The 19,783-nt window shown below is 49.6% G+C and overlaps 5 protein-coding genes across 5 annotated transcripts; 3 read left to right on the top strand and 2 right to left on the bottom strand.

Moving 5' to 3' along the window:
• Positions 1–942: 942 nt before the first annotated feature.
• Positions 943–2,698, top strand: LTR84_009623 (uncharacterized protein; the record flags this gene model as incomplete). The annotated part of the gene is made up of 5 exons (XM_064853162.1): positions 943–1,126; positions 1,181–1,240; positions 1,295–1,626; positions 1,684–2,442; positions 2,507–2,698. 5 exons carry the CDS (start codon positions 943–945, stop codon positions 2,696–2,698), a joined length of 1,527 nt encoding a protein of 508 aa, XP_064709561.1.
• A 689-nt stretch (positions 2,699–3,387) lies between these two features.
• On the bottom strand, positions 3,388–4,289 carry LTR84_009622 (uncharacterized protein; the record flags this gene model as incomplete). The annotated part of the gene is made up of 2 exons (XM_064853161.1): positions 3,388–3,605; positions 3,710–4,289. 2 exons carry the CDS (start codon positions 4,287–4,289, stop codon positions 3,388–3,390), a joined length of 798 nt encoding a protein of 265 aa, XP_064709560.1.
• Positions 4,290–4,996: 707 nt separating this feature from the next.
• Positions 4,997–6,214, top strand: LTR84_009621 (uncharacterized protein; the record flags this gene model as incomplete). Its single annotated transcript, XM_064853160.1, has 1 exon — positions 4,997–6,214. One exon carries the CDS (start codon positions 4,997–4,999, stop codon positions 6,212–6,214), a length of 1,218 nt encoding a protein of 405 aa, XP_064709559.1.
• Positions 6,215–9,170: 2,956 nt separating this feature from the next.
• Positions 9,171–14,639, top strand: LTR84_009620 (uncharacterized protein; the record flags this gene model as incomplete). Its single annotated transcript, XM_064853159.1, has 3 exons — positions 9,171–9,384; positions 9,441–9,764; positions 9,817–14,639. The coding sequence occupies 3 exons, from the start codon at positions 9,171–9,173 to the stop codon at positions 14,637–14,639; spliced, it is 5,361 nt and encodes a 1,786-aa protein (XP_064709558.1).
• Positions 14,640–16,695: 2,056 nt separating this feature from the next.
• Positions 16,696–17,985, bottom strand: ETH1 (S-adenosylmethionine synthase; the record flags this gene model as incomplete). Its single annotated transcript, XM_064853158.1, has 3 exons — positions 16,696–17,696; positions 17,753–17,838; positions 17,888–17,985. 3 exons carry the CDS (start codon positions 17,983–17,985, stop codon positions 16,696–16,698), a joined length of 1,185 nt encoding a protein of 394 aa, XP_064709557.1.
• Between the last annotated feature and the right edge of the window lie 1,798 nt (positions 17,986–19,783).

The raw sequence follows: 19,783 nt of genomic DNA, 5'->3' as shown, positions 1-19,783 counted from the left end.
CAAGGAGAGGAAGGTGGCCCCATGATCAGTTGGGCCAGAGCAGATGCTCACTGCCTGTGGTTCCCTCAGTCTCAGATTCCTCCCAGTAACACCTCTATTATTGACCGTGCTAAAGTACGGGCTTGTTGATCGGTAACTCGTTCCAAACCCGCCAATGGGTTATGAATTGACTGACGGACACCAATGCCGCTGTGATGTGGAGAAGCCTTCCATGGTCCTCCTGAGGGAGGAATCCTTCCCTCTCTGCACAGAGAACGAACATCAGCCCCGTTGGCTTGGAAATGTGCATTTACTACTTCGCATTATGGCACAAGAGTACCACAAACAGGGAAGATCTTTTACCTGTCCAGTTCTAGAACATCGATCATCCAAATACCACACGTGTGACGCTTCAAGACTTTGGGAGATTGTCTCGAAAATTGTGGTACGTAGGTCAGACAACCTTTGGAGAATTCCTCGGCAGTTGTTCCATGTGGGTGGATGACCGCAATTGCTCCAGAGATGTTTCCTGGACCAAACCCTTTGGGATCTGACAGTTGCTCGTACATTAATTCGCAAGCCGCTGTCATCTTGTGCTCCAAGCGCCACCATCAACGGGGAATTTTAATCCACCGTGCTCCAGATTCTCCGCCACAACACCCATTGGCTAAATATATGCTGGCCTCCGTTCCCAGAGATCGTGGGGCTAACCCGGTGTGGGGCATTTGTTGTTTGCGAGAATGGAGGGTGCCCCTACTATCTTCTCCTAGCGCTCAATGTACGAGTATGCCACGATCGTGGAGCTGGCATCTATGTCTTGGTTAAAGCCAGGTACGGGACCACAGTGGTGGCAGCGTGGAGGAGACATGTCCAATAACTATTATTCAACTTGTTCTCCTCGATGCGTATGCTCTACCATTCTAGAGACGTCTTCCATCTCTTCTGAGTGGCTTCACCTTCAAAATGGCGGGTGACGAGGCTCCCATAACCCAGTCTGCTGTCCTGACAATATGGCAATTCCTGCGGTCACATCCCTTTGTTATTCTCTTTCTTCTCCTGTTTGTACGGCCACTGTATAAACGGTATTCATCTCCGTTGAGACAGTTCCCTGGGCCGTTCACAGCCTCTTGCACTCGTCTTTGGAAAGGTAAGTACCCCCGGTTGTGTTATTATCGCGCATTTCCCTGATGTTGGTGCATAGTCTGGAGCACGTGGACCGGCAAAACAGAACAGCACCACATTGCCTTGCACAAGAAATATGGTATGTACGATGAAATAATTCTCAAACTCCGCAGATCTTGGCTGATCTTGTCAGGGCCCATTGTTCGAATTGCGCCAAACGAGGTGTCACTCTCCTCTCCTGAGGCTGCCCTGGAACTATTCAAGACTGGTAAAGGGTTTCACAAGACCGACTTTTACGGTGTCTTCCCTCCGCCAGAAAACCCTGACATCTTCACTGAAACTCGCGAGTCCGTTCATGGCATGAAGAAGAGATATGCAGCAACCCCATACAGTCTTGCTTCCATGCAGCAATCGACCGATCGCATCGAAGGAACGGAGAAACTTTTGATTTCAAAACTGGACGAGTTTGATGGTGGACAAAGGATCTGCGATCTCGGGGATTGGTTACATTTCTTTGCTTTTGACGTGAGTATTATTTACAAAGCACATTTCATCCACATAAAAAGGTCTAACATAATTTAGGTTTTGGGCGAGGTCGCATTTTCCAAAAAGTTTGGCTTCCTTGAAGCTGGCGTTGATGTTGATAACGCTATCAAGACGATCGACAATTCGCAATGGTACAATGGCATTGTGGGACAGGTACCGATCCTCGACCACTTTTTACGACGCAATCCTCTATGGAACTTCGTCCCTTTCCTTGCGACAAAAAATGCTCTTGTTACCCGTACGGCGCTCGGTCAACTTGAGAAGCGTAACAACCCTCAAGGCGAGAAAGTTGAATATCGCGATTTGTTGAACAGTTTGATCGAGGCTCAAAAGCTGCACCCTGAAGCACTTGGGCACGGAGATGTCTTCGCCATTGCTCACGGCGCCATTTTCGCTGGGAGCGACAGCACGGCCAGTACGATGCAGAGCTTTTTCTGGCATGTCCTTTCGAATAAGCTGGTCTACGACAAGTTGGTCGCGGAGATCCTAGCGGCGGATCTGTCTGAAATGGTTCAATACGAGGAAACGCAAAATTTGCCATACTTCCAGGCATGTTTAAAGGAGGCAATGCGAATCAGCCCTGCGGTGGGGCTGAATATCACGAGGAAGGTACCGATCAATGGCGCCGAAATTGATGGAGTCAAACTCCCTGGCGGAGCTGTAGTGGCTGTAAATGGCTGGGTGCTGCATCGACACAAGGGTATCTTTGGTGAAGATGCAGATGTGTACAGGCCTGAGAGATGGTTGGAAGGCGACAAGGATAAGATCAAGTTGATGGAAAGATGCATGTTCCAGGTGAGTCTCCTCAAGTCGGTTGTCTCAAGGATGATCTTATATCTAACATTTGACCTCCTTGTAGTTTGGTGGTGGTTCTCATCTCTGCATCGGACGACATCTCGCGCTTCTAGAGATGAACAAAGTCCTCCCGCAGCTCATTCGCCGTTTTGATATCCAGCTCGTCAATCCGGGCAAGCCTCTTGAACATCACTCCAGCTTTTTCGTCGTACAGTGGGGTTTGTTAACTTACCTCAACCTCAGGCACACTGCCTAATTGTTACACTTGTCTATGTCCAAACTCCACCATGGAAAAGGATCTGGGGAGAAGTGGTCACCAGGAAGAGCAACACAGAGATGGATGTACTTCCACACTCTATTGAAGTGGGCAGGACTCTCAACATGTTCGCCCTTGTTGTTATTGAGACAGGCATATCTGCGGCGGGCGAGAGTCTTGTGGAATAGGAGAAAAGCGTTCACGGGTAGTCAGAAACTCTTCCGTATGCGATCCGAATGAAGGAGCATCTAGGTATGCTCCGGAGACCAATCTCGTGATCAGATCTCCTCAACCACAATGTGAGATCTGGTGTGCGTCGTCTGTTGCCACGACCCAAAATTGTCAATCCATACGAAGTCATGGGAGAAATAGGAATGCAGAGAGAGCGGCTCGGTCTGGCGGCCTCTCATCCATCTAGATGATCAGGCAAGAGCCTGTTGTCCCAGGTTCAAATTTCAGATCCACATATATCCCTGATCAGAGATTTTATGCCTCTCGGTATTCACTGCTGTTTCATAACACACTATTGATAAATATCCTACGAGGTACAAATCTCCCCGTGTCAAATGAGTTTCACCCGTCGCGACTCATTACCCACAAAGCCAGTCAACAGATAGAATTTGAGCCAACTAAGATCTACATTCGCGTCTCCCCTCTTCCACAGACATAGCGATCCGTCCACCCAAAAGTCAAGGTTGGTAAACGCTAAACTCGAAACCGCCCTTGAAGGGTAAAGTGGTGCTCGTGAACGGGCCATCCGCGTTGCGCAAAACCGCCAGCAACTCGCGATAGCTCTCTGCCGACGAGATGGTGTTGTCCGTCAGAACCACTGCACCAGGTCGCAGATGCGGAATGACATACTTCAAGGCCGGGAGAGCGACGTGCGGCCATATTGAGTTTGGGAATCCTCGGTAAGTAACAATACGGAAAGCACGAAATATGGAATGGAATGGGGGACAAGGGACAACAAGCGAGAAGAAATGGTTTGAAGAAAACGAAACGAAGACTCACTGTCCAATAACAAGAAATCGACCTTCCTGCCCTCCTGCAATCCGAGATCCCCAGCAAGCGTATCGTTCAAATCCCCGACCTTGAGATCAATCCAGCGTTCGACCTCGTCGCCCGCCTCGTGCCAATACGCTCTCGCAATGGCAGCCTTGGAATCCTCCTTCTCCGTCCCAACAACGACACCCTTGACCTCTACCTCTCCACCATCACGAGGCCCATCCTTCGCCCTGGCTGTCACCGCCGCAGCAACATTCCTCCCCACCGCGAGCGCCAGGTAGATGGTGCTGACGCCGAACGAGGTGCCGGCCTCGACGACGGTGGTGGCGCCCATGGCCACGAGCAGGTTATACATGAAGTGGCATTTGTCCTCGTCCAGCGCGATGAACTTGTCGAGCATCAACGCGTCCAGCGCCGCGGACCCGGCCGCCGCGTCCGCTTTGGACTGTGCGCGTAGAGCTGCGATCGCGGCCGGGTCGATCCCGGATTCTTGGATCGTCGATTGTGTGTGTAGTCGCTGGAGCAGCGAGTGGATTGCTGGGGTTGTGCGGACCGGGGATGTTGTCGGTTGATTGGGAGTCGCCATCGTGGGTTTCGTCTGGAGCTGTCGGTCGTGTGTACCTACCTACCTGGGGTTATTGATTGAGATGATTCAGTCTCGTGCTACTTTGAGACTCAATCCAACTCTTATACCTGGTTTGATTTAGTCGCCGACACGTAACAGCCTAGGTAAATGTGAACCCCGACAACGGAGGTACCCTGTTGTGAGTCACAGAGAGCTGCATGAACTCAGATGCTTCTGGTCTGGTACGGATTGGGCAATACTATTACGTTAATCGCTCATTGTTCGCGCCTGGTCGATGATTCGATCGAGGACATGCAGTGAGGTCGGCTTGGGACCGCGGTAGATGAGTTCTGGAGAAGGGGATGCTCGTATTGCGAGAGGAGTGGCTTCAGCATGTGCAACTGGTATTCCTTGACATACCTAGGTAATTATGCCTGGCTGATGAAGGGCCCGAAGCTCTATGCCACATTGTTGTCCCTAAGATATATTGGGTACTTATCCTTCCATTCGGCAACATGATTGAATAGGTACCTCATACCTCTGTACTCAGGTGATTAGTGAGAGTAGTGAGGGGTTTGAACGGAAAGTGGGGAAGACGATCAGATAAGATTAGATTCCCGGTCGTGAGAAAAAAGTCCGACCAGGCGCAGATGATCTTTCCAGTTGCAGACATATTGCCAGTGCACGTCGATTCTTCTTCATCGTATCCCTCTACCAAGTCATGAACCATGAAGCTCGATACGAAGGCACTCCGATATCTCAACCCCACTGACTGGCGGACCCTCACTGCAGTCGAGACAGGCAGTCGAAACCATGAGGTCGTACCTACCACCCTCATCGCCAATCTTTCCAAGACCAGTGTTGGCGATGTACAACGCAGTATCTCTCTCGTGGCCAAAGCCAATCTCATTGCAAAGGTCAAAAATGCAAAATACGACGGCTATAGGTTGACTTACGGTGGACTCGACTACTTGGCACTCCATTCGTTACAAAAGAGCGACATCGTCTACAGCGTGGGCAATCAGATCGGGGTTGGTAAAGAAAGCGACATCTTCGTGGTGAGCGACCAACACGGCGAGCAACGAGTGCTGAAGATTCACCGGCTGGGCCGGGTGAGTTTCAAGAAAGGTGTGCGCAACAAGCGAGATTATGCACGCACCCGTCAACAAAAGGAACGCGGTGCAGGCAGTTGGATGTACATGTCGCGACTGGCCGCCGTCAAGGAATATGCTTTCCTCCAGGCGCTATACGATGCAGGTTTCAGTGTGCCTGTTCCGCGCGGCCAGAACCGTCATCAGCTGGTCATGTCATTGATTGACGGGTTCCCGCTGAGGCAGATAGACAAGGTTCCCGACCCCGCCGCGTTGTATGCGGAGCTGATGGAAATGCTGGTTCGCCTGTGCTCGTTTGGTCTGATCCATGGTGATTTTAACGAGTTCAATATTCTGATCAAAGAGGTTGAGGAGGAGGGGGAGGAGAAGCAGGGAAGTGGAGGCGGGGCCATCAAGTTAGTTCCAGTGCTTATTGATTTCCCTCAGATGGTCAGTGTGGATCACGCAAACGCCGAGTTCTATTTTGATAGAGATGTGGCTTGTGTCAAGAGGTTCTTTGAGAGAAGGTTCGGCTTCACCAGCACCGAGCAAGGGCCGTTCTTCAAAGATGCGAAGGCGTTGGTGGGAAAAGAGAATGGACGACGCTTGGACATTGAGGTTGAGGCGTCAGGGTTCTCTCGGAAGATGGCGAAAGATCTGGAGGCGTACATGAAAGAGCACGGGGTCGATGGAGATGCGCAAGCGAATGAAACAACTGGTCAAGGTTCAAATCCTGATGAGGAAGAGGAGGAGGATGATCATGATGAAAACGCCGAGGACGAGACTCCAAGCGATCATGATAACGGTGGTGATAACGTCGAGCCTAGACATGATACCATTACCGGTGCTGGTTGATACGACAAATTGAACTCGTACGAGAAATCATACCGAGCAAGGTTCCTTCGCCTCGCCTCGAGACCGTTGTGCCAGATATGTTTTTGAGTTCGGCAGCTCAGTCCTTATCACTTGACCCAGGTGGGATGTTGTCGACATGATACCAGTGGACAAGCGCGCCAATGATGTTATGGTGATGTGCTCGCCTTTGCAGAAGCGTTGCCGGTCCACCCTGGGAGGTGGCTGGGTGAATTCCACTTTTGGACGACGAGCTGCGTGAACGGTCAGAAAAACTCGCAGTCAACAAAGCCAGAAAGGGACTAAGCTGAGAGATTCTGAAACCATTCTATTAAGCGAGTCCATCCACGAGCGTTCAATGATCCTGCGGCTATAGCCTTTATGCAGGACCAGGTACCCGTACAGAGTACTTGATATCAGAAGGAGAAACAAGTTTTCTCGTGATTGTGGGCGGGTTGACTTGTTCATGCAGCAAGTGACAAGGAATGACTCTACCAAGAGCTCGTCAACCAGGTACATACATACTGGAGTCGCATTAGGATCAGAACCGTCGTTCGCACTATATGCAAAGTATGTCCGTCTGCATGAACAATATGGAGTACATGGTTGTCTAATGGTTCGAACTCACCGATGAGACGAAACAACCCGCCACCTATCGGAGATTTCTCCCCAGATCCCGGGATATAATTCGAATAGGAGTTTCATGAATCAAATGACAAACAGATTGGACATCCCATTGACTTTTTCCACACCTGAAGGTTGAGTGGTTGCTTCAAACCATGGTGCAATTAGCATTTCCGCCACTCGTGATGTGAAGTTTATTCTGTCACCACGTGCAGCATTTGCGTTATTAGGGGTGAGGTCAGTTGTAACTCTAGGGCGAGATACGGGTGGGAAAGATGCTTGAATTTCGGACACACTCAGCAGAACTCAGCTGCAGAAGTCAAATCATCAATTCAAGGCGTCGAACAATTCGAACTTTCTTTCTGCTCCACTACACTACCGGAACTTCTCGATTGACTCCGAAGTAGTTCAACACCGCTAGTGTAGTTGAAGTCATGTCTCGACAAAACTTGAAAGAAATTGAATCCAACGATGCATCAACCCATGCCACACATGCCAGCCTGCCCAGCCGAGTAACACTATTAAAAGTCGAAACGAGCTACGAAGATCAACTATGGGGGAGGCCAAGAAGCCATATCCTAGCAACAGGTTTGTCTGAGAGATGGGATTCACTGTTTGGCTCGGTTGTGAGGACGGCTACAAACACAAGGCATAAAATTCAAGTTTATGCAGGTATACAGAACCTTTCAAAGGGATGAGGACTAGGGTTGGCAGTTGAAAGAGTGAAGATCACCTGTCACCAGCTGTCAAAGTGAAGCGGCTGGCGGGACAGCCCATGCGCTCAGATCCGATGCGGATGTGTAACTGTAAATGTAACCCAGGCCAGGGCCATGCTGAATGATGCCAAAGACAGCAACAACAACAACATCATGTCATCCATTATTATTGGGTTAGATAGGCAAACACGGGAATCGGGCGGAAGGATTCAAGACAGGCAAGAATTAGCTGGAGTTGCGAGACGAGTCTCCATACTGGTAAGATCTGTAATCCGTTACATCGAGACGAAGGGCTGTTGCAACAATACTCGGTACCTTCCCAGGTGCCTAATAAACAGCTGAGCACTCGGTCCTTGGGCATGGCCTGACCTTTCAACTCCAAAGAGGATCGACGACAATGTCCAAAGTGCTCTGATCAGCACTTTCAAAAGCGAGGATGGCAACTCGCTTACCTTGAATCCCTGCAGGAGCATTGGTAAAGAACCCCTGATGGCTGAAAGGGGGGAGCCCTCTGAAACGAACCGAACTTGACTGAAATGGCTGATACCTCGTATTTGGGCTGCAGAGAGGGGTAATTTTAGCCTCAGGTACCGGGGGCTCATCCCCATTCGGGACCTAATGGGGGGGCGATGCCAGGCGGCGTCAAGCCTAAGTGGTACGTTAGACTGGGGGGTGGAGAATGCTTAGGAAGTCTTGATGCACGCCTGGATGGCAGTTGGCTTGGGGGTGGGTAGTACTGGGAGATTTTCGAGAAACCGGCATGAAAAGATGCAAGCTGCAGCAGGAAAGCTGTCCCCCGGAGACTAGAGGCCCGAGGGGACCTTCCAGTGTCTTTGGCGGACCTGCAGTAATTGTATCGGCCTTCCCCTATCCAGCAGGCTAATTTGACCGCTAACGGCTTCCACGCTGGCGGAGATTATCTCACCAATTGAAAGGCATGATTAGATTTTAGATCACCACGCCAACACACTTAACCACGCGGTCTATTCTCTTTTCGTCCGTCGACGCGACGCCTCTGCATGAACCTTTCTCGACTCCTGACTACACGCGAGCCCTGCAGTGCAGTGCTTCCGTTTCCTTTGCTGACTGCACTCCAGCGTGTGTACCACTGCGAGGTACACACCACCTAATTTTCTTGACTACCTAGTACTATCTCGCCGGCATTCTGTACAACAGTACTCTCGAGTCTCTTTTTTGTTCCTGGTCGCAATCGCCTCCGAACCCTTGAGGGCATTTTGGCTTGCCCTGGTCTATCTCATCACTGTCACTCTCTCTCATCACCTTGGTCTCGCTCCAGGGTGCAACCTCATAGACGCAAAACACGTCGAGTGCCTCCCCACCTCCCTCGACCACTGGGTCTTTGCCATTGACTTGGACATCCTGTCAGTTCCCCACGCTCGGTGTCTCACAATATCTTCCGCGTCTCAAACCTCCAACTCCTCCAACCCACGGACCATCACACGCACCTTCATGATCAGTAGCCATACAACGGTCTGTGAGGTGGTTGTGCCCTCGGTCTGACATCCATCAGCGCGTGTCTGAAGGGACCACGCGGTTGCACACCGACATCATCACACCACCCCTTGCAGGATTGACGGGTCAACGTCGTCGTCCGGACCATGATCTCGTCGCCTCCCGCATCTCCTGATGGTGCCCGTCAAGTACGTGCGCAGAGCATGTACTCGGCCCCATCCCCAGATGCTTCTCAGAAACAACGTCCACAAAGTATGCTCAGCCGCGCGCCTCCACGAAGTCACAGTCGCATGAGCCAGAGCAGTAAACATGGTGGCAGTAGAGCATCAGATGAAGATGCAAAGACTTCGGTCAAAGTCGGTATGTGTTCAATGCTTATCTAGAGACGACGTCAGTTGTACTAATTCCATTATCAGTCGTCCGCGTCCGACCACCCCTTGGTCCTACCGATCCGGGATATGACCTCATCCCTCAACGCTTTCAACGCTCAATGGTACAGGTAAACACGGACACAAGTCTTGCCGTCGAATCTCCTCAAGGAAAAAAGATCTTCATTTTCGATCGTGTCTTTGGCGAAGAAACCACCCAGCATGGCGTATGGGACTATCTACAGGATTCCGTAGACTCCTTTCTTCAGGGTTACAATGTATCAATACTTGCGTATGGCCAATCTGGCTCGGGCAAAAGTTACACAATGGGTACCTCTGGTCCCAGAGAACAGTTTGAACCCGACTTGAAAGGTAAGCATCACCACGTGTAATTGATGAGGGACGCAACACTGATCCTTGTTAGGCGTGGTTCCACGTGCGGCACAGCATCTCTTCAACAGCCTGAACGCAAATGCAAACTCTGCTAGTGCGCATAGTCGACACAATTCCGGACTAAAGTCACCAACCAGATACTCAGTGTCGAGTCTCAACCAAGTGATGCAAAATTCCAAGGCCTACATGGAAAAGGGCTGGGAGATGTCCGTCACATATGTTGAAATCTACAACGAACATCCACGAGATCTTCTCTTACCCGAAGATGCCACATTCACCGATAGGGCCAACGTCCAAATTCGAGAAGATCCCCGTGGACGGATATTCGTTGAAGGCCTCAATTCAGTACGCATCACATCGATAGAAGAACTATTACGCACTTTGAATCATGGGTCAACAATACGACAGACTGACGCCACCGCGATAAATGCACGATCTTCTCGTTCGCATGCTGTGTTCACCATAAATCTTCGACAGACGAGAACTCAGGGTTTTAATTCTAGCAAACGATCCTCCACTCATATTGACAACATGTCGAATGGTGACGCTCCTATGACAGTCGAGAGCAAACTTCACTTTGTCGATCTGGCTGGAAGTGAAAGATTGAAGAACACTGGTGCAACTGGCGATCGTGCAAAGGAAGGTATCTCCATCAATGCGGGATTGGCAAGTCTGGGCAAGGTTATCTCGCAACTATCCTCAAGATCTCCTGCCTCCTACGTTTCTTACCGGGATTCCAAGCTTACTCGAATGCTCCAAGATTCTCTCGGTGGTAATGCAATCACCTATATGATCGCCTGTGTAACACCCGCGGAATTTCACCTGAGTGAAACTCTGAATACGGTACAATATGCTCAACGTGCGCGAAACATCCAGAGCAAGCCTAAGATCCAGCAAGTCGATGATGGTGGTGACAAGCAAGCCATCATCGAAAGACTACGATCAGAAATAGCTTTTCTACGGCAGCAAATTCGAAGTGCTGAGAGTGGTGAGCGCCGGAATGGAATCATCTCCGAGCGTCCAGACCGCCCCAATGAACGGGAGACAGACTTGCAGAATCGCCTGTTGGACGTTCAGGAGAGCTATGGTGCACTCAGTCAGAGACATGCAAAACTCATCTCAGAACTCACCAAAACGAACGATGCCAATGATCAGATCAACTCAATTGCTGGTGAGAGTGCCGTAGACCGCCTGAAACGATCGCAAGCAAACCAGGAAATGATCGAACAAGTGGTCATGGAATACGAGAAAACCATTCAGAGTCTTGAAGCAAATCTTTCTACGACAAGAGGCTCTCTATCCAACACAGAGAGCAGTCTCTTGGAAAGAGAAACCAAATGTGCCTATGTGGAGACGATGAATCAGCAGCTGAATGCTCGTGTACAAAAACTCATGGATCGTGAATCTAATACAGAGCAATATTTGCATGACCTGGAATCCAGACTCGAAGACCAAAGCTCGGGTGGAGAAAAGAACGATGCCATCATCTCTGAGCTACGAAAAGAGATTGCAAGAATCCGGGAGAGTGAAACAAATGCTGAAGACTACATTTGCACCCTTGAGGAGCGTCTAGCTGAATGCGATCAAGATATGGAGATCATGCAACGAGAGGTGGAGCGACTTGAGCATCTTGTCGAACGTCAGCGAAGTCTTGGTAAGCTCGATAACCTGCTGTACGAACTCGATCATATTCAAGACAAGGATGCCAAATCAAAATTGACGAATGGCGTGTCATCCGCGCCTGCTACCGAGGATGCACAGGACAAAGAGACACCGCACGAGACCTTGAAGGCCGCAAAAGAAATCGAACTCCCAACCCCGGAGGAAGACGATGAACTCGGTCATCAAGTCGAAGAAACTGTGGAGGACAATCTACAAGAAGCCGCCAACGCAGAAACCGATGAGCAGGGCCTTCGCAAACTACAGACAGCTATGGTAACACCAAGAAGCCTGAAAGCAGTACCAGAAGAGGATGTTCTTCCTAGCCCGGCTCAGTCAAAATTCATCACTGAGAAGTTTGAGTCCGTGAGTCAAGAGCTTTTTGATCTGCGACTTGAGCATGAGTCCACTGTCAATGATTTCGATCTTCTTTCGGCCAAATATCAGGAAGCATTGCGAACTCTGGCTGAAATGCAAGAGCGTATTGACGAAGAGCGTCAATCATCAATTTCCCCACAAGGACTTACAGACGCAGAGCTTCCTCAGAGCCCGGCTTTTTTAGTGGACGGGGAGGGAGGTCAGCAACTGGAGGATGGACAAGACTTACCCTCCTCGCGATCATTATCATCGGAATTATCCTTGGCTGGGGAGTCAGCAACTTCGGTCGATACAGACATTACGCCGGTATCTAAACCAACGCATTCAGCAGAAGTTGCCACCCTGGAAATCGAGCGCCTTCAGAATCTTCTGGCAGAGCATGAACGAAGCATTCATCAGGTCACGGAACAATATACTCAACTACAAGCTGATCACAAGGAAACTCTGACAACCGTAGAGAGGCTGAAGACGCAAGTCCAACGTACACGGCCCTCTTCACCTGGAACTCCTGGTATGCTGAGAAGGATGACCTCCCAGAGCGGCTCCGGTGTTGATCGAGGTCAGCGTTCGGTGACTGCTTTGAGAACATTGATGGCCGAAGAGTTTGAAGGCAAGCCAGATCGAATGGAATCTGCAGAAGTGCATCTGTCAGCCGCCAATACGGAATTGCAAGCTCGGATAGAACGCATTCACGCATTGGAAGCCGAAGTCAAGAACGCGAAGAAAGAAATGGAAATCAAGTCTACCATCATTTCCGGCTTGACAAGAGAAAGAACCAGTATCAAAACTGGGTCCCCGGTCGATTTAAACATGGTGTCTCAGCTTCGAGATCAAATCATCCAGAAGGAGACGGAACTTAAATCTCTACATGAAGGATATGGTCGACGTGAGCAAGGCTTGCAGGAGGAGATGCAGAGACTTCTTGCTGCTGAAAAGGTCAAGGCCGAGACATATTCCCCTGACCATGAAGAGCTCGTCAAGTCCTTGAAGCAGCAGCTAGCTGAAACGACCTCGAAGCATCAAGCTGCTCAAAAAGCTGCCGAAGAATCCGAGAAGAACTACGGGAGGACGAAGTCAGAACTAGATGCTGCGTTGGCCAGCGTTATGACACTGAAGGCCGAACAACAGGCGCAACAAACTTCTTCAGATGGGGACGACGCCTTCGAAAGAGCTGCTGCTGCTTCCGCCATGCAGATCGAACGTAACAATTATCAATCTTTGATTGAGAAGCTGAAGAAGGATCTTGATGGACAACAAAAGATCAATGCCGAACACGGCGACAAAAATCACGAACTTCGAGAGCTTCATACAGCACTGACCAACGACTTGGATACCCAGACTGAACTGGCCAGATCTCAACAAGAGGTCATTTTGTCTTTGAAAGCCGAGATTACACATCTCGAACAGAAGCTTACAGAAACAGAAGCCGCAGCTGAGTCACATAAGAAGAACCTACAGTTGCTACATGATAAACATACCAGTGAGATCGAGGAGATGAAGCTTGCTCATGGCGGTAATCTTGCTGGTTACGATGATCAAATTGCCGATCTGAACAGTAAGCATGAGAAACTCGTCGGAACATACAAGTCAGATCTTGAGCATGCACTATCTACAGTACAGAAACTTGTTTCTAGTGCTCAGGCAGCCTTTGGTCATCCAACCAATGCTGACATGATCGCAACTCACATCGAGGATGTCATTGAGGAGAAGCGACAAATGGCATCAGCCAACACTCGATTACTTCATACAAACGCTGAATTAGAACGCCGCCTCGATGGACGCCAAAGCCTTGTTGAACTGGAGGAAGAACTCGAAAATGCCAACACCAAGATTGCCAATTACCAAGACACGATTAGGAACCTGGCAAATGAAATTGGCAATCATGAGGAAAGCATCCGTGATAGAGACATTCTCATCAAAAAGCATGAGGCGACAATTGAGGCGGTTGAGGCAGAAAAGGCCAAGAAGATGTCTCTTATTGAAGAGCTTGAGCAACAGTTACAGAGCAGCTATGATCAACATCACAACCGCATCTCTGTCATTCAGGCTCAAGGTAATCAAGCATTGATCGATGCCCAACAGCGAATTGGAAATCTCGAGAAAGAGATTGATCAACTCAAGCCTATCAATGAGGCTGGATCTGACAGTGGCTCTCGGAGTAACACTATGAAATCACAACGACCTCAATCCCCAGCTATGGATGGTCATCCACGATCGAATTCTCTTAGCTCAAACTTGCGCAAGTCTGCATCCATTGCTTCGCTCCCATCACCACCTCCTGCGATACCACTGCCACCACTCCCAAGCCTGCCAGGTCTACAGGTTGCTCCAGCCAATGCCAACAACCCATCTCCCCCACAATCTCGGCATGCATCAAAGGAGGTACAGCTGCCCATCACCCCTGTATCAGGTACAGTGATTTCATCCAATTCACAGAACGTTCGTCGCCAATCAGCATTGATTGAAGAGCAAGAGGCCCGTCTTCGCACCATTGAGAAGCATCTACATGCCGAGAAGCAATTGACAGCCACTTTGGAAGAAGCACTTGTTGATCTCGAAACACAAAGCAATAAGCTACGTGTGGATGCCGAATCATGGAAGAAGAAGGCATGGTCGATGGAAGAAGAACTTGTTGGTCTCAAGAAAGAACGACGATCTGAACGATTAAGCGTTCAGGCTGTGGAAGAGGAGGTCAAGAAACGACGAGAAGCCGAGGCTGCACGTGCACAACTGGAGGAGAGAATGAAGCTCTTGACAACAGTTGGACGAGACGGCAAGGCGAAGAAACGCAAGGGAAGTTCCCTGAATTGTTTCTAGAAGAGGGAAAGGGGACAAGATCCCCTCATGTTGATGCACTTTTTTTTATTGTTTTATTTTCGTCGAGCGCTCTACATCACGCTTTTCATCTCTCTTTCGATGTTCTCAAGTTTCCCTCCAGAATCCGTGGGACGTGGATGGGAACGCACGAGAGGGGAAGGAAAGCTACGGGCTTACGATCTCTTATGTGTTTTCTGCTTCGTTTTCCCATCAAACCAAAGTTGTGTTGTGGCTCCTCTTTATTTAGTCTTTCCCCCTTTGATCCCCCTCTTGTATCAGCGAGCAAATGAGTCTCACGTGTCTTGAACATCTTCTTGGAAATGGACTGGTTCTGGGGCGGGTTTTCCACGGGGAGAATTGGGATATATCTCTCTGGACGGGCGGTGAGGTTCTTCTGGCTACTACCAGAAGAGAGAAGGGAGGGGGTTTCCTTCCAAAGAGTTGATCCACAACATGGTTGTTCCTTTCCGACATACTTGAGCCCTTTTTCCTTGTATCAAATTCATGGTCTGGTCTACATCACATCACCACGCAAGACGTCACAGCACACACACCACCACATACACGCCCACAGCACAGTACAGCACAGCAAGGCTTTTTCATCCTCCTCTTCACATCTCATGCCAAGGTCCAAAGTCCACCGAGACACTACCATCTCGATGATTTGGAGTGTGGCCTTGAGTTCCGCGGAGAGAGAGAGATAAGATTGAGATGACAGCCGCCGGAAATGTCAGAAATGGAGTATTTCCCCCCAATTTTCATTTTTGCCCGCAAAAAGACTGCACATGGGAGGCTTACTACTGTAGATAGATTCAGATACCCCATCCCCGTCACACACACACCCATCTTAGTTATCCTGCCATTGCTGTACCATACCATACCTACTCAGCGAAGAATCACCCTTGGCTTCGATTACCTTAGCTTAATGAATATGCCCGTCCTTAAAGAAGAGAGAAGAAGAGAGCAGAAAGAAGGCTTTGTGTGGTGATAATAGTAAAAGTCGATCATTGAAATGCACGCTCGGGCTTCCTCGTCCCGAGTCCGAATTACTCTGTATGGTCACGTGATCGTTTTTTACTTGATGAAAGCTTCGAAATTCCAGCTCCACGAGAGGGCGGGTTCAGTGTCTCTTCTGCCTGGATACTACTGAGTCCTGTAGTCAGTCAGTCAGTCTTTCATGTCTCTTTTCTCCCTATGGCACTCCATTGTATGGATGAGCACTGTCTTGTCTTGTTTGTATATCTGCTCTGCTCTGTTCTGTCAACCTAGCGAGCGAAATATTCAACTATCTAGCTGCTCATCATCGGCTGATTAACGGCGAGTTGAACGCCAATCTGTATCTATACCTTCATCGTCTCCCGCCTCATCTCAAGGGTTTCCCCCGTAGCTAAGCTGGATCTCTGTAGGAACCTTCTAGAAGGGCTGAAAACAGTCCATCACCGTTAAGGGAGGTTGGTTGCCTTTTCTGGTTTTTTGTGGTAGGGAAATGGCACAATCGACAACGAAACAAAAAACAATTCAATTAGACGCAAGATAACTCTTGACTTGCGCTTTATGCGATCTTTCGCAGGCTCTTTGGGGGTATCATAACATGTTGAATATCGTCACGACGTAACCCTTCCCGCGCCGCCCTGCCAACAACGACGACAGTAAAATATGTTCTTCTGCTCAGAAAGAGAGAGAAACGGAGAAAAAAGCACTTTTCCGCGCGTGTGATTGGTGTTGAAAACCCAAGAGATGCTTCGAGTGGCCAAAATCGAGAAATACTTCCAAATCGATTACAATTCCTGAGTTTGTTGAAACACAAGGTAATCATAAAAGAGTTGAAAGATCTTTCCATGTCGATTTAGTTCTCCAAGATCCACTCTATCTTCATCCAACCTCTAACCCATCCACACACCCAAGCCAGGTTAAAAAGGCTCTCGAAACTCCACATCAAATGTACGACGATGTCCGTCATCCGTTTCCCCAAAACTCCGGTCGTGATGTATGCAATGCCGTAGATGATTCATCCAAGGGGCAGAAAGGAGACAGAGGAAGAAGTCAACTCAATCATCTAGAACTTCAAGTCTTTGGGTTGTTCCCAGGGGAAGGATTGATCGGAGAAGTGACCGTTCTTGGCAGTTCGGCAGTAGATGGGGTTAGTCAAGTTCAATTCCTTGACAATGACACCAGGTCGAAGGTCAAAGTTCTTGAGAATGATTTCCACGAGCTCAGCACTCGACTTGTCGCTGGTTCCATACGACTCAACGAAGAGAGATAGAGGCTCAGCAACACCAATAGCATATGACAATTGGACAAGAGCGCGACGAGCGAGTTTGGCCTTGACAAGGGACTTGGCAATCCATCGAGCAAGGTAAGCGGCAGATCGATCAACTTTGCTGTAATCCTTTCCGGAGAAAGCACCACCACCATGAGCACCCCAACCACCGTAGGTGTCAACAATGATCTTTCGGCCAGTCAAACCAGCATCACCCTGAGGACCACCGATGATGAAGAGTCCAGAAGGCTGAATATGGTAGACAGTCTTGTCATCAAGGTACTTGGCTGGGATGACCTTCTTGATGACCTTCTCCATAACCTCTTTTCGTAGTTGCTCGGTAGTGATGTCTTCAGAGTGTTGAGCAGAAACAACAACGGTGTCGACTCTCAGGGGAATCACGGCTCCACCATCGTGAGCATACTCGACGGTAACCTGAGTCTTTGTATCAGGTCGCGACCAGGGAAGCGTGCCATTGTTACGGCCCTCCTTCAAAGCAAGGTTGAGCTTGTGTGCGAGTTGGATGCTCAGAGGAAGGAATTCAGGAGTCTCATCAGTGGCATAGCCGAACATGATACCCTGATCACCAGCACCGAGGTTCTCGAGAGCCTCCTCGTAATGTAGACCCTGGGCAATGTCTGGGGATTGTTCTTCAATGGCCACGAGGACGTTGCAGGTTTTGTAGTCGAAGCCCTTGTCAGAGTGATCATAGCCGATATCCTTGATGGTTTGACGGACGATTTTCTGGTAGTCAAGGCGGGCTTTGGTAGTGATTTCTCCGAAGACCATGATCATGCCTAAGATTACATGTCAGACGGAACGTCCGCGGAAAATTGGTGAGGGAAAGACTTACCGGTCTTGGTGGCAGTCTCGCAAGCGACCTTGGAGAGAGGATCTTCTTTGAGGCAGGCATCGAGGATGGCATCCGACACTTGATCGCTGAATAATGTCAGTGCGAGTGGGAAAGGTGGATATTGTTGAAACTTACGCGATCTTGTCGGGATGTCCCTCACCGACAGATTCGGAGGTGAACAGGAAGGTGTCGGCCTTCTTGGCGACACCGTTGGTGACAGCGGTGCCAGTCATTGTTATTGTTGGAAAAAGCGAGGCGGGGGTTGGGAAGGAGAGAGGGAGGAAAGAAGTTTGTAGAGACTCCGGGAGGCTGATTGCGTGGAAGGAGGGAAAGTTGGAGAGAGGGCGGTGTTCAGAGATTTATTCTTGGTGAGGGTCGGAGAAAGTGTCCGAGTGGATGAGGATGCCCCACGGTTGCGTAGCGGAAATATTGCTGGGTGCTTTGATGTAGACAGTTAGCAGTGAGGAAGGTAGAGAATATGAAGAGGAGACAGTGTTGAGAAATGGAAGTAGAGGAAGTAGAAGAAGACTTGAGACTTGGGGACTTACGAGTACGTATATTGAATTGAATGAAAAAAAATCGGGGGATGGTTGAGAGGGGAAAGGTTCAAGGGCTTTACCTGGTGTTGATGTCGTTATCTGCAAGCCTGAGCAGGGGTGGGTTGCTCTGTCAATCGCGATTGGACTTCGTGGCAGCAAATGTGGATAGTGGAGGGAAAGAGGAAGAGAGTAAGAATGACGGGGATTCTATTTCTCTGGACTTTATCCTTCAGGTTCTCGCGTTATCCCACTGGCACTCGGCACCACCACCGACCGGTAGTTCTTCAGGTCTAATGGTTCCAATTCAAGTGCAGCGGCAGCCCCATCAAGCACGGTCCATTGGCGAGTGGGTGAAGTTGAGTAGCCAAAGACACCGCAGCGACAATAGAAAAGAGGATACATCCTGTTTGCTCGTTTGGCGATGAACAAATGCAGATGCAGTCTCTCACAAGATTGTCTCCTCCACGGTGAATCTGCCTGCCTTAATGTCGGAAATAGTGATAGGTAACGACAATGGCAGCACTGCAGACCGACTTTGACACCACCAGAACGAGAGAGTGCACCTGAAAAAGTTGATGGCGTTGAATCGGTGCAGATTGGTGGAGGTCCGCGCGGTGGTTAAGAAGTCTCCGGGCGCTCACCGTTTGTTTAGGCTTCAATATTCAGTGGCCTTGGGGTTTCCAGGCCTCAATGGAAGTGTGATGGCGCGATCCGTGGGGCTGCAGCTGCCTGGCCTCTAGGCTTTGCCCCTTGAGCCACGGGTCACCCCTGCGCCGGGTTCGTGCTTTGGCTTTGGTCTTTCCTTCCTTATGTTTTTCTGGGCCGTGTCCAAATTGGTGGAAGACAGCACACTTGCCGAGTGGCCTTTTATCCGTCGACCTAACATGAAATGTTCCGCAACCCAGCCGTGCGTCTCCTCATCTCCTTCCACGTGCACAAGGAGCCGAAGGCGGTGGCAGAATTGGTCGCTCCTGAGGCTGACTTTGCTCAAGCCTCAGATACAGATAGGCGTTAACCATAAGCGGAAGGGCTATTTAATGATCCAGATGGGAAAAAAATGATGAGACATTTGAGTGAGAACATGGGCTCCTAATCATGCAAACAACTTTGCAGTGGACAAGTAATTGAATGGCACAAGTCGGGTTGTGAACAAATTTACAACTACAGGTACGGATACTGCGTTGCAGGAGCTCGCCGCTTTACTGTCCCCGAATGTCAGGAGTGAAGCTACATAGGGCGGCAACACTAATGAACTCGGATCCCTTGCCATCCCAGGCTGTGAACACCAGTAACTCCTAGTGGCTCGCGTCCATAGCACTCCATAATGGAGAGGAACCAAGCAGAAGGACTCCAAAGACAGGAACAAAGGGCGAGATCAAGCTTGACGCTCTGCTTCTTGTCCAGACACCGGTGCACTCCCAACTACATGGAACCCCTAACTCGGCAACCGCAGGAGAGCAGAGGTGATTTCTGTGCACAGTGGAGAATGGGC

The sequence above is a fragment of the Exophiala bonariae genome, assembly GCF_035927105.1.
Source record: "Exophiala bonariae strain CCFEE 5792 chromosome Unknown scaffold_4, whole genome shotgun sequence".
In the NCBI taxonomy this organism is placed as follows: Eukaryota; Fungi; Ascomycota; class Eurotiomycetes; order Chaetothyriales; family Herpotrichiellaceae; genus Exophiala; species Exophiala bonariae.
Note: the sequence above shows the minus strand (reverse complement) of the source record. Positions and strands in the feature narration are given on the sequence as shown.